Genomic DNA, 13,515 nt, shown 5'->3' on the forward strand with positions numbered 1-13,515 from the left:
TTCTGGGGAAGAGCTAATCAGACTTGTGGAATGTGTACTTTGCAGTTCCAATTCTGATTCAGTAATAGCATGGGCCATAAGCAGCACGTACTCCTCCCCATCCAGGAAGTGAGACATGAAAGTCCTGTCCGCGCCTTTTCTCTGGTTCTGAGAAATCTCCCAGGGACTGCGCCATGTTTGTCTTCCTTTCCCTGGGTCCTTTCTCAGGAAGCTCGAAGGCAGCTTCAGCCTTTGACTTTGTCGGACTTAGTTAAATAGGGTTGGTCCGAAACGGACTTGATAGAGGTTTTAGCTCTTCGTGTGAGAGCGCTTCCTATTCCACGAAGGTTGAAGAGGTGGTGGAAATAACCCTGGCCTTGCCAGACCGATAGCAAGCTCGCAAAGAAGAAACTGGGCTCCAGTCCAGGAACTCTGAGCCAATAATGGAATTTAAAGAGAGCAGAAAACTGGATCCTGGCCTCTCTGGGGTGAAGCGGGGTGAGATGGGGTGATACACAAAATAGCTTTGTTTCCCAGACAGCGTGGTCCTTCCCGATCACTGGGGGACTTAAGGTGGTGGTGGCCAGTCCACCTTTCTGATGGAACCGCGGCTCGTCCTTGCTCAGCCCGCCCCGGGATGGCTGTTTAGCAGACGGCTTTTACTCTCGGCTGTTTTCATTCATATACTGGGATGAAAGTGGCCTTGAGTTTGCACTGGTCCCATGTTGTAGTGGAAGGGATGTGAGTTCAAGTCTTGCGTTTGCCACTTATTCGCTCCGTGCCCTTAGGCAAGTCTTTGGGCTTCTCTCAGCCTCACTCCCTCTCCTGTGAAATGGTGATATGTTGTAGACTGTGAGCCTTCAGGAGTGTGAACAAAGGTAAAGCACCTATTTCGGTTCACATGAAGTCACCTACAGGGGGATTCCAGCCTTTCCGCTGCCTTTTGTTGTACCACCTCCCTTTACCAGCTCTTCTGCACCCTCAGCCCTTCCTGAGAAGTCGTTGCCCTGGACACACTCAGGCTAGGCGCCTTCTCAATGCCTCAATGCTCCAGAGACCCCCAGGTCCTGAAATTTTGCCTTCCCTGCTCTTCACTCTCACCAAGACCTCACGTGTCGCTTCCAAAGCAATTCTTTGCTGCATCTGTGCGAGCTCAGGATTGCAGAGCTGACTCTTCGACGGCAGCAGACCTGGCAGTTTCTGCTTCCCGTCTGAGCCGGCCTGAGGGTACCTGGGCACAGGAGACGGGCTCGTTCTGTTCTACGGGAAGACAGCTTTCTTTTCTGTCCTGGTGATTACGTGTCATAACTTTGGGTGCCAGGAGAACGCGGGCGCCTCCATCCTATGCTGAAGCTGTGTGCACAAAGGGGTGGGGTGGGGCAGGGCAGGCTGTGGTGAGGCCTGAGAGGTCGATGTTGCCCCATCTCCAAGGTGGAGAACCAAGGGAAATCAGTGAACAAATCCTCTTAAGTCCCTCTCTTCCTTACTCGTGCGTACTGAGGCATTTTACATCCGGGTCCTTTTTCCCTGTTGGCCAAGGGAAAAAAATGTATGCAAAGAAGGAAGACTTATCAAGACTCACCTAGAAAGGCAGAGGCCAGTATCCTGGCACCTGGGCCAGGCCGGAACCGTGCTAGGAGTGGGATGTGAGAATGAATGTGCTCCCACATTTCTCACCAGTTTCGGCTCCCTTAGCCTCGGGGGATGGCAGGGAAGACATGTAGGGAATGGGAAACTTTTGAAGCAATAGGAATTATGGTCAAAGCAAAACACGCCTCTGGGTGGAGGGCTCTGAAAGCTATGTATAGAATCTGGGGGTGGATTCAAGGAATCAAGCTGTGGAAGGAAGCACAAGCTTCTTGGGAAGGACGTCCCTCCTGCTGGGCAAGGCGTATTAGGGAAGGTTGGAAGAGGAAAATAGTAACCTCGTGGGGAACCCCCAGCCTCAGGGACGATTTGGGTCCTCCAAAGCTCCGTTGGAAGCCTGCTTCCTGCATCAGCACTAACTTTCCCTGGTTTATCCATCCATTCTGCCATGACTATGTCATGCTTCCCAGTCCAGCAAGGCCATTGTGAGAACAGCCTTGGAGTCGCATGTCAGGGCACTTGGTCTAGACTCCTTCACCAGGGTCCCCCCCCCCCAAATCCCTAGTGGAGGAGCTTCCCTTGCAGAATGTTGCTGAGAGAAAAGACCTAGAGCGGCCCCTCCCGTGCCCAGCGTGACTGCTCTGCCGCTTAGCTGATCCGCATCACGTGGTTGGTCCATGCTGCTTCTGCACGCTCTCTGGGGTCGGGCAGGTTCCCAAAGGGGAGGGGTCTGCCCGTAGGACCACCACAACCAGCGCTACGGATTGCCTTCCCTTTACAGGAAAATTGAATCAAAGAAGGGCAGAGAACCTTGGGTTCCCAAAGCATGCTTTGAGCTCTTGGGTCCTTCCTCTGGCTTTGTCGGAACAAAAGAATAGAACGGCTTGTTGGAGCAAGGGCCCTAACATTTATTCTCAGGTGGGGAGCGGGAGGGGGGAGGCATGGATAGACTTTCTCTCTTGCCCGCGGAGTCTTCCTGAAGACAGGATCGTTGTTCCATGTGGGAATCGAGGCCGCCTGCGATTCATCAGCTGGGAAGGCGCAGTCTCATCACCTCGAAGACCGGACCCTCACCCCCACCCCACCCCACCCCACCCCCGCCTGGAAACAGTCTCTCCAATGGCTGGTTAAAGAGCCCTGGTGGAGCAGCTCGCACACTTATATTAACTCCAGTTGTGCTGTGGGGAGAGGAAGTACAGGAAGCAGGGGCGGGGTGGGGAGGAGGCTCTGGATCACGCGGCCTCCCTCCCCCTGGGCCGGGCGCCCTCCAGTACTCACGCTCTCCCTCCTTCCGTTCCCCTCCTTCCCAACGTGCCAGTCTCTGATGGGGCCAGTCCCGCCCCATAGTTCAGAGGCATCAAGTCCAAGGACAAGAGTATGGACACAAGACACCAAACAGACAGGGGGCGGGCTCCTGGCCGGTGGGGCGAGAGCAGCAGGGGAGCTGGGATGTCTGGGGCAGCTCATTGCTGGGAAGGATTCGGCCCCTCTGCCCTGCAGGGTGGGACAGGAGCGGCGCAGGCGCCGGGGTGGCGCTGTGGGCAGCAAGAGGATGAGCCCCTGGGGAGACCGGAGAGTGGACGGCAGTTTCCTTAAAGCCAATAGCTGCCACTAGTGCCCGTGGGGGCAGCGGGGAGGAGAGGGAGCCTTCAGGAAAGGGCTGGGGGCGAAGGGCGCCCAGCACCGGGCCTGGGCTCTCGGCCGCCTCCTCTGGCCACTTCCCCCACCCCCTGTCCTCCAGCTCACCGCGGCCAGGACGGGGGCCCCAGGTTTGTGCTTGATCAGAGCTTCCAAGGAGGTGGGGGCAGAGGCACCCGGAGGCCATCTGGGGGAGGTATCCACGGTCCCTGGAGAGCCAGGAAGCGCCACCCCTCACCCCTTCCCTGGCCCTTCCGCGCTCCTCAGACGTGAGTCTGCATTCTCCGCTGCAGGGGTCGGCTGGGGTCGGAGTTCTGGGAGGATGACTGCGAGTGGTGGGAGGAGGAGGCGGACGCCTTGCTGGCCTTGTCGAACTGCACGTAGCCGTCCTGCTTGCCGCTGCTGCTGACGCTGCTGTCACACTGCGTGTCCAGGAAGGAGCTGCTGTCGCTGAGCGAGCCCCTCTGGAACTCCCGCTCACAGAGCTCGATGGACGAGCTGCCCATGCCCAGCACGAACCTCTGCCCGTAGTCGTAGAGGCGGCTCTGGCCACTCAGGGTGCTGTAGATGTTGGTGAAGGACATGCCCGTGGGCACCCGCTGCTTGCCTGCAGGCCGCAGGTCCGGCTGGCAGCTGGAGAGGGAGATGGTGGGGGTGGAGTGGTGCTCTTTGAAGGTGTTCACGCTGTAGTAGCCATTGGTGGGGTCCTGGGATGACGAGAGCAAGAGGGGCATTGCTGGGCACAGCCCGCGCCGGGCCCGGGGGGGCTGGGCCGGCGCTTCGAGGCTGAGCCAGGCCCATCTTACCCGGGAAGGGATGCGGGGTGACAGAAGGAGGTGGGATGGGGCGGCAAGGAGACGGAAGAGAGGCAGGGCCGCCTTGCGGTCTCGCTCTGTTTTTTTTTTTGTTTGTGTGTTTTATTTTTCTTGAGGTACCGGGCCTGGGGATTGAACCCGGGACCTTGTAATGTGGGAAGCCGGCGCTTAACCACTTGAGCCACACCTGCTCCCTGCTCTGTAGGCTTTGTTAGGTCAGGGCCGTGCAAGGTGATCTGCAAATCAGACTTCAGTTTTTAAAATTTTTGGTCCAGAACACGGATACTTCATTTGAAAATGTGCTCGTGGGGGGAGAATTGCAGGAACGCAGCCTCCTTAGCCCGGGGGGAGGCACAGAGCTGGAGGCAGGTGGCGCTGGCCTTTTTCTCCTGCTCGCTGTCATTCTCTGAGCTTCCTGTGGATTTGGGGCTGGGGCCCTCAGAGCTGAAACCGGACCCCCGGGCTCTTCTGCGTCCTGAAGGGCTGTCTTACCTTCAGGTTCTGGAACTCCTTCTCCTCTTCTTTGAGGACCTCCAGCTGCTTCAGGACTGAATCTTGTTGGAATTCACCCCGGTCCATCTATAACCCAAAAAACGGCGGCTCAGTGGATGGCAGGTGGGCTAGACCTCCACGGCCCCCGAGGAAAAGATGAGAATCTAGGCACAAATCGATGGCCCTGGGCCACCTCCTCCCCCCCTCACCCCACCCCTCGCTGCTGGACCTCTGAAGGCAAGTGGAGGCGTCAGGGTGGGATTCCGGGGCTCCTCTCTATGTCTGGTCCCCCAACCTAAGGGACAGGGGAGAGGCGAAAAGCAGACGGGTGTAGCGGGTCTCTAAGGCTCACTTGCTCCCCCTCGGCTGATTCAACTCAATTCACCAAGTGTGTATTGAATTGCAAACCAGGCTGTGCTGATTCCCAGCTTAAAATACAGCAAGGAGAGCGGAGGTGACTCAAAAAGTGGAGCGCCTGCTTCCCACACTGGAGGTCCCGGGTTTGGTCCCTGGTGCCCCCTAAAAAAACAGAAACAAACAACAAGCAACTGAATGAAAAAACCAACACAGGAGCCAGTGTGGCTCTGTGGTTGAGCCCTGGCTTCCCACATACAAGGTCCCAGGTTCAAGCCCCGGCCCCGGCCCCTTAAAAAAAAAGATACATTAAGGGGCATCTCTGCTCCTCAGGACGAAGTAGATAAATTGTTACATTGAATCCACAACGAGGCACCGGGGGGCTCCTCGCAGGCCAGTCCATTCACCAGGGCAAGGGCTTACCGAAGGCCTCAGGGAGCCCCCTGACCCCCCTGACCCATCACAGGTGAGAGGCCGGCCAGTACCTGCCATGCTCAGCAGTGACTCAGGTGTACTAAGAAACAGCTTCCGCAGCTGAGGCCGAGCAGCCCAAGGGCAAGGATCAGCCTGGTTTTGTGTTGTGGTCTTTGATTGAAAATGCTTTTATTTTCCTTTTAGGGGATACCAGTGGTCGAACCCAGGATATGGGAAGCAGGCCCTACACCCGCTCCCCAATGAGAGGTGTTTTTTCGTTTTAGGAGCTGCCAGGGATCGAACCCGGGACCTCGTGCATGGGAAGCGGGTGCTCAGTCCCTCGAGCTCCATCTGTTTCCCTCAAAAGGCTCTTTGAATGGAGTCAGAGCTGACTGTGCTCTACCCATCTGATTCGCCAGGACCTAGCTCAGTGCCTGATACCCAGCCGGGTCGTACCGGGTGCTGTGTTTATGTTGAATGAAGGAACGGGGTGGCGTAGCTCTAAATTGCTGAAAATTAAAATAATAATTAGACATGGATGAAAAAGTAGAGACGGCTGTGCACACAGTGGGCGTATTAACTGATCTGAACCACCACGGGGATGCTGAGCCGGTGACACACGAGATGCTTCCCATTCATCCCCTGGGCTAATTACACGATCCGTGCCAGGCTCCCACCTACTCGGAGCTGAGACATTCCTTCCTTGCCTCTCGCCTTCCCGTCCCTTTATGGAGCTCCTAGGAAATCAGCCAAAGTGTCTCCATCCTGTTACCTCCTCACTAACACTGCTTTTTTTTTTTTTTTTAAAGATTTATTTATTTATTTATTTTCCTCCCCTCCCCTGGTTGTCTGTTCTTGGTGTCTATTTGCTGCGTCTTGTTTCTTTGTCTGCTTCTGTTGTCGTCAACGGCACGGGAAGTGTGGGCGGCGCCATTCCTGGGCAGGCTGCTCTTTCTTTTCACGCTGGGCGGCTTTCCTCACGGGCGCACTCCTTGCGCGTGGGGCTCCCCACGCAGGGGACACCCTTGCGTAGCAAGGCACTCCTTGCGCGCATCAGCACTGCGCATGGCCAGCTCCACACGGGTCAAGGAGGCCCGGGGTTTGAACCGCGGACCTCCCATATGGTAGACGGACGCCCTAACCACTGGGCCAAAGTCCGTTTCCCTAACACTGCTTTTTTAAATCATTTTGTCCCGACTGGGGTTCTTCTCGGCCACCAGAGCCAAGGGCTAAGCCAGCCTCTCCTGAGCCGGGACCATCCAGGGGGCGGGAAGTGACGGGCACGAGGGACGAAACTGTCCCCAAGGGCAGGCTTAGCGACAGCCCCCGGCCCGCTCGCCCCTGCTCTTCCCTGGCTCCCCGAGCGAGCCCAGCTCCTTCCTGCGGGCTTGGGCTGGGTGGTGTGGAGATGCTGGGAAGGAGTCGGGGTGTCCCACTAGGAGGGAATTCGAGGTCCCTTTCTAGGCAAAGGAGAGCCGGGGTGCTTGCAGAAGAGACGGGAGAAGCTCATCTGCAGAGATGCTCACTCCTTCTCAGGCCCAGGCTCTGGTCTCCTCTCGTGTGGAATTAAACACTCTGCTGACCGTCCAGCATCAGGTTAGGCCTCAGTGGACTTGGAAACACGACACTGCCCTGGAGGAAACCGGGGAGGCTGATGCGTAATGAGGTAAAGCACTGGGGAAGGGAGCGGCGGGCAAAGCGTTTGGGGAGGGCAGCAAGTGTCTGTAACCCCGCCGGAACTGGGGGGCCACCTGGACCATTAGGGAAGAGATGACATTCAAGCAGTCTCTTAGAAGAACGGGAAATTCCACAGACAAAATCAACAGGCAGCGGGGACAGGTGCAAAGGCCTCGGCGCTATATGAGGCCCAGAGGCCGGGAGCCCTAAGTTCTTTCGGGTGGTCGGGGTGCAGGATGCATTTGGCAGGAAGGTGAAGCTGCAAAGGCAGGCAGCGGTCCCCCCGAGAAGGGCCTCCGGGATGTGCCGAGCAGTTTGGCCTCTGTCCAGCAGGGCACGGGGAGCCTTGGAGGACTTTCAAGTAGCAGAGCAACACGGTCAGGTTGGCGCTTTGGAAAGACCCTTCTGTGGGACTCTGGAGGGTAGATTAGCCAGGTGGTGGAACAGACTGCAGTGGCTGTGTGACCCGTTCGGAGGTCGCTGTGAGGCCCCAACCGAGAACGTGAGAGATGAGTAGAGGTGGGGGAACAAACTTGAGAAATTTTAGGAACGGGGTTGGACAGGACCCGAAAATCAGTTGGGTCCACAAAGAGTGGCAAAGAGTTCTAGTCAATAAACGCTGGCGAGCATCTCCTGGGGACCGTGCCAGCCCCAGAGGCACAGGGGAGGAAGGCAGCAGCTGCCCTCGAGCTGCTCAGCATCTAGTGGAGGAACCAGGTCATTTCCGAGGAACCCAAATGGCGAACGTTCTTCGGGCGCTCACTGCATCCCACAGTGTTCTAAGCTCTTGACAGGTCTGACCCCTTGGGGTCCTTCCGCTCAGCCCAGTGCACTCTTACCCCATCCCCACTTCACAGAGGAAGACTCCAAGGCTCAGGGCAGCCCATGCTGGTGGCCACCCTGCTCTGGCTGCTGCCACTCCGGGGTACGCCAGCCCTGGCCTGGAAGAGGCTTCCAACATGGCGGGCACCAGGGAGAAGAGGCTTGGGTTTGCTGGAGAAGATACGCTGTGGCTTTGGGAGGGCAATTCCTGAGAAGGAATCCATGCTCTTACAGACTTTTTTTGGGGAGGAGGGAAGGGAGGTGCGGAGGCATTGGAAGAAGAATGCACCGAATATCCCTAATATCCCTGTGTGTAGGATTCTCCGTTGCATAATGACATATTATGGCAATTTGTGCACGTGTCTTCTCTCCTACTGAATCTTCGGGTTCTCTGAAGTTCAGAACTGCATCTAAGATGCCTCTGAGTCTCCTAGCACACCAAGTACAACACCGTGCCCATCACAAGCTCCCAAGAGCTATTTGTTGCGTCTGGCTTACTATGGGTTGGGGGGAGGGCTGCCTATTTTGACTGATGCTCTGCTTCCTGGGGGGCCTCCACGGCACCTAGGAAACCTCCCTTCCCTCGGGATGGGTGTGGGAAGCACGACGGTGTTCTCACCATCAGCTGCTTGATGGTGGGGTGCTCTTCGTTCTCCCGGCTGGAGCTGGGCTCCTTGTGGACAATCTCTACTCGGATATCATTTTTGGCCGATACAACACCTTTCAGATCTGAACATAAAACAGGGAAGTATAGAGGACAGACTCAGGTCTCATCCTCGGGCATCAGGGCCCGAGACATCAGGTCTCTCTCCGCCTCCCCCAGCAACGTTTACCTTCCAGCCCTGAACTCAGCAGCCCCACCCCACCCCCCAACACCCACCAGAAGCCCTGGGGAGGGATCTGCTGTGGATTGCACGGCCCCTGGCTGCATGCACCTCCAGCCTCTAGCTGCTCTTCCCTTGGCCGAAAGGATGTCCTCATCCATTCGTCCACCTTCCCACGTTCCCGTACGGAACTAGGTCCTTTACTTCCCACTGAGTACTTATGTCCTTCTAGAAGTCCTCTCTGACTTACTCTACCAGTCTCTGATATCTCCATTCACAGAATTGCAGATCTTAGTGTTAGAAAGGACTGTAAGTTCTTATGGTCAACTTCCCTTCTGAAGCAGAAAGCTCCTCTAAAATATCTCTGCTGCCTGGTGATCCAGATTCTGGTGCATGCTGCAGAGACAGAGACCTGACTAGTTCTGGAGGACTCAGCCTGTTCATAGTTGGACAGCTCTGTTGGTTCCTATAACCTGCCCTCCCATGATTTCCACTCAGTGGGCCTAAGAGGATCCTGAGACCACATCATGGGGTGGAGGTGGGTGGGTGGGGGACGACACAGTCAGGGGAGCTTAGCTTGGAGTGGAGAAAACTTTTAGGGGAGCACAACAGGTTTCTTCTAAGATGTGAAGGTAGCCAAGTGGCAGAGGGAGTAGACTCATTCTAATGATGTGTTCGTAGACTTTTAGAGCTAGGAGGGCTCATAAAGTCGTGCCATCCAGCCCCTTACTATTACAAACGAGGACCCTGAGATCTGGAATCACGGCATCTTCCCCAAGGTCATGTGGTGGAGATGTAGGGCTAGAAGACGGCGTCTCCACCATCATCCCCACAATTTTCCTTCCTGTCCTACACTTGTGTCTGTCTATCACACATGACTTCAGCGTGAGGCCCAGCATGGAAATTCCACGCACACACAATTCTTCAAGGGTGCACAGAACACCAGATTCTTTCTTTTTCCCCCTGGATTTCAATATAATTCCCAATCAACGGTGCTACATATGCTCAATGCAAAGTGCTGGCCAACTGCCCCATCTGCGAAGTTCAGGTTCGTCCAGCCCAACATCAGCCAAGCGTCCACTCTGTGCCCAGTGCCTTGCATGGCGGATGAAAAGGTGAGCGTGGCCCCATCCCTGTCCCAGGAGCTCACAGTCCAGGGCACTCCGGCTTACTTGCTCTCCGGGGCAGTCTAAGCCTGGCCTTTTCCTCTGTCCCCCTCCCTGAGATCCCGGGTCTCCCTCCCGTACTTCTCTGGGAGCGGGCACAGCAGAAGGCCACGATGGTTGCCATGAGCACGAGGAAGGCCACGCCGGCTCCTACGGCCACCCCGATGATGACGGCCATCGGCACGGACTCTGTGGGAGAGAAGCGAGCGCAGCTGATGGGGGACCGGGCAGGGAGGCCCACCCGTACCCCCAGGGCCTTGCCCGGTTCCCTCGGGGACAGCCCCCTGCCAGCCGGGGCCCGACCACCGACAGATGGGCTCCTCCTCGGAAGGGCCTCGGTGGGACCTGGGCAGGTGCGCACAGTGCAAGAGGAGCCAGCTCAGCGGGGAAGGGGACAGGGGCATGGGGGTGGAGGGGAGGGCAGGGAAGAACTGGGGGCAGAGGAGGAAGGAGGGGGCAGCAAGCAGACACACAGGGGGGCGGGCCTGGGAGAGAAGCGCTGGAGAGGAGAGGCAAGGCTGGGGCCGTTGAGTTCCTTTTGGTATGAAGCTAAGGGACGTTTTATCACGCCGTGACCCATGAGGCGTGGGTTCTGGCTTTTCTTTGAACAAAAAGACTCTGGTCACAGCCCTTGGTTGATCCCTTTCCCAAGTGTACAGAGGCTGGACATGGACAACCAGCTTTCAGAGAGTTTCCGGGTCCGAGGCAGCTTTCCCCAAAGGCCTGCTGGGCATCAGAGGGGGTGGCCCCCCATTTCCCGAGTCTTGGGGGCCAGGGGAACATGGCGCAGGCACTGTCCCCTCTCTAAGGAGCAACTCCACCTTCCCTGGGCCTGCTCACCCCACGCCTTTCCTCCAGGTCAGCCCTCCGAGCGCCACGTCCACCCGTCCCCACAGGCAGATCCGCACTGCCCTGCTGCCCTAGCCGAGTTGGCCTGGGGAGGCGGAGGGAGAAGGTGGGTGGCGGTGCCTCTTCCAGACAGCCCTGGCCCTTCTAGGGCTGCATTTGGGGACTGAGGACACGCTGTGGGGCCCTGAAGTTTCCATCAGGAGGAGAATCTGAGGGTGCTGGAGCAGGCAGGAACCAGGGGCCCCTGGGCCCAGCCGCCCACTGGACAGACGAAGCCACCGAGGTGCAGAGAAGTGAAGCATCATGCTCAAGGGCACACAGCTCGGTAGAGCCAGCCCGGGTCTCCTCTGTCCCCTTCCACCCCCCTGGCACCATTGTCCTGGCCCAAATCTGTTCGCTCTGCCACCTGGCATCCTGGAAGTCTCACAACCTCCGTATAGCACCGGGGGAAGGCAAGCACCTGGAGCCAGCCTGCGGGCTTGCGGAGCCCCAGCTCTCCCACAGCCTTGGCCTTGAGCTCGTTACTTTACCCCCTTATCTGTGAAAAGGGGATGGCAATACTTGTTACGGGGTTTCCACGAGGGAAGGCGGGTTAACAGAGCCTGCTTAGTCCTGTTCAACTCTTCGATAAGACCTTAAAGGAGAGGAAAGTTCCTTTTGAAGAACCACCACACCCCACATTTCAGAATGAGTGACCAGATGGGACAAGCAGCTATCTGCTCTGGGGCTGTGGGTTAACCTCTTGTTCTTTCCTTTAAAGAGAGGAAAAGAGGGAGAAGACCTCAAACCTGGCCCCCTGGAGACGCTGCAGGGAAGAGGTGGCGGGGCCGGGGTGCAGCACTGGTGGTGGTGCTGGCGGGTGCCTTTTCCACCTGAAGATTGTCACACCTGAACTCGTCAGGCACCTCCTATTGGTGGCTGAGACCCCCGCGGGGGTGGGGGCAAGAGGAAGGGGGCGTGCTGAGGGGAGGTTTGGGTTGGACTCCACAGTCAGGGTGGATAGGCTTTACCCCCGCCAGCCCAGCTGAGCTTGTGCATGGAGGATTCTGTCCCAGGTTTTAATTCCATTAGGAAAGGAAAACCGCTTTGGAAGCTCATTACTTCTCCAGTTCCTCTGGTCCTGGCTCAGCTGAACTCGGAGCTACATGATGACAGTTGGAAGGTTTTCAACCTCTCCCGCCCTGGTGTAAAACGGAAACGTCCTGGGACTGCACGTTTCCTTGAGCCGTTGTGAGCTCGAGTGCACTGCGCAGGAGGGGTGGGAGGGAATAGAGGAAGAGGGGATGCTGCGACCCGAGGGACCCCCGGGATGGCCCGGCCCTCACTGCCTGCCTGGCGTGCCTGTCCTTGGGGGGCTTCCCGAGATGTGCCCTTGGCCTTGTGCGCGGGCTGCCGCTCCCCAGGGCAGGGCGTCCTTCCTGAGGCCACTGCGGGGGGGGGGGGGGGCTGTGTATGCTCAGCCTCCTTTCTGAGGGGTCCTTGGGTGCTGGGATTTGTGGGGCCTCAGTAGGAGGCAGAAGGGCCCCGGGCGGTGGGGCCTCGCAGAGCTTGCCCAACCCTGGATGGGTGCTCCGATGGGTGTGAGGGTGGGGGCACCCCGGGGGGTCCTGGCTCCCTTTACTGGTTCTCTGCTTGATGGCGGTGGCAGGAGAAGTTGTGTCCTGGGGCGGGGTGGGGGTGGGATCCCAAGACAGAGCAAGTCCGGTGGGGCAGCCTGATGACCCCTTCGCTGCCCGGGGAGGGGGCGCTGCGCAGCAGCCGGGGGTGAGCCGCAGGGTCCCAGGAGTGGGGGAGGAGGCGACGAGGCGGCGAAGCGAGAAAGCATGGACCGCGTGGACTGCAGCGCCCCCGGGGGACGCGCGGGTGAGCTGGGTGATGATGTGGAGAGCGGGAAGAGCCAGGGGGCGCCCCAAGGCCAAGGGAGGCCGGACAGGGCTGGAAGGAAGGGGAGCCCTGGGGAGGCCGGGGGTGGGGGGGTGGGGGGGACGGGGCTCTGGGGTCCCCGACCCTGCTGCTCTGACTGCGCTAACCCGCAGGATGAAGCGGGGGAGGGCAGAGCGCCTTAGCGGCCTGTGCGGGGGGGGGGGGGCCCTACCCCCACGGGGCTCCCTCCCCTCCTAGCCAAGAAGCCCCCTTTCCCATCCCCGGGGTGGGGGCTCATCGTCATCTCCTTCCGTACCTGCTTCCAGCCCGGCTCCCGACTTCATTTCCGAACCTGTTTGGAAATAAAGCAAGCGTCCACGGCCACGGCCTGGCTGGCCAGGGAGGGGCAGGGCTGGGGTGGGGGGCGCCCACCTCGGCGTATCTCCGGGGCCCCTCGGCAGAGGCCGGGGGCAGGACTGAGCTGGGGGTCCCTTCAGACTGGCTTAGAGCCTCCGGCGGGGTGGGGACCAGAGAGAAGTCAAGGGGAGGAGGGCACTGGGGCTGGGTGGCAGGTGGGGGGACAACACTAAGGGGAGGGCACGGGGTAGGGGCAACCGAGGGGAAGACACGGGGGGTGGGGGTAAGCGACCGGGAGGGTCTGGCACGAGGTGTGGATGATGTTATGCAGGTGATGTGCAAAGCGTGATGCAAAGCAGCACCGGGTAGGGAACAGGAGTCGGGGCCACCGTCTCATCGCTAGGGTGGTCCCAGCAGGCCCCACGCAGACCACCCACCTGGCCCTGCTGGCCGGGGGATGGGCGGACTGCCCTGCCTCCTGCCCAAAGGCCCTGTGCCTGCAGCACCCTGCAGGGCTCGGCCCAGGGACAGGTGTCCCCGAGTCCCTCCGGGCCACACCTCGGTGCAGCCCAGGCCACAGAGCCCCGACGTCCTCTGCATCTCTCAGGTCAGGAGCTGGGGTGTCTGCCCCCTGAGTCAGCGCAGGGCCTATACCCCCCACCGCAGCCTCCTCCCTCC

At 58.7% G+C, this 13,515-nt stretch overlaps 1 protein-coding gene across 9 annotated transcripts in view; it reads right to left on the reverse strand.

The window, feature by feature from the left end:
- Positions 1–2,453: 2,453 nt before the first annotated feature.
- The window catches only part of KIRREL3 (kirre like nephrin family adhesion molecule 3), a 572,737-nt gene continuing 561,675 nt past the window's right edge, over positions 2,454–13,515 (reverse strand). For 3 of the 9 annotated variants that reach the window (XM_058289305.1, XM_058289306.1, XM_071212416.1), the window contains 5 exons: positions 12,797–12,832; positions 9,850–9,957; positions 8,398–8,507; positions 4,512–4,598; positions 2,454–3,911 (listed from right to left, as the gene is read on the reverse strand). In XM_058289305.1, coding sequence (XP_058145288.1) covers positions 3,468–3,911; positions 4,512–4,598; positions 8,398–8,507; positions 9,850–9,957; positions 12,797–12,832 — 785 coding nt within the window. In that variant the 3' untranslated portion in view covers positions 2,454–3,467. Of the gene's footprint in view, positions 3,912–4,511; positions 4,599–8,397; positions 8,508–9,774; positions 9,958–12,796; positions 12,833–13,515 lie in introns of all 9 variants that reach the window. The other 6 variants (XM_058289307.1, XM_058289308.2, XM_071212417.1 and 3 more) reach the window with 3 other exon arrangements.

The sequence above is a fragment of the Dasypus novemcinctus genome, chromosome 27 (assembly GCF_030445035.2).
Source record: "Dasypus novemcinctus isolate mDasNov1 chromosome 27, mDasNov1.1.hap2, whole genome shotgun sequence".
NCBI classification, from domain to species: domain Eukaryota; kingdom Metazoa; phylum Chordata; class Mammalia; order Cingulata; family Dasypodidae; genus Dasypus; species Dasypus novemcinctus.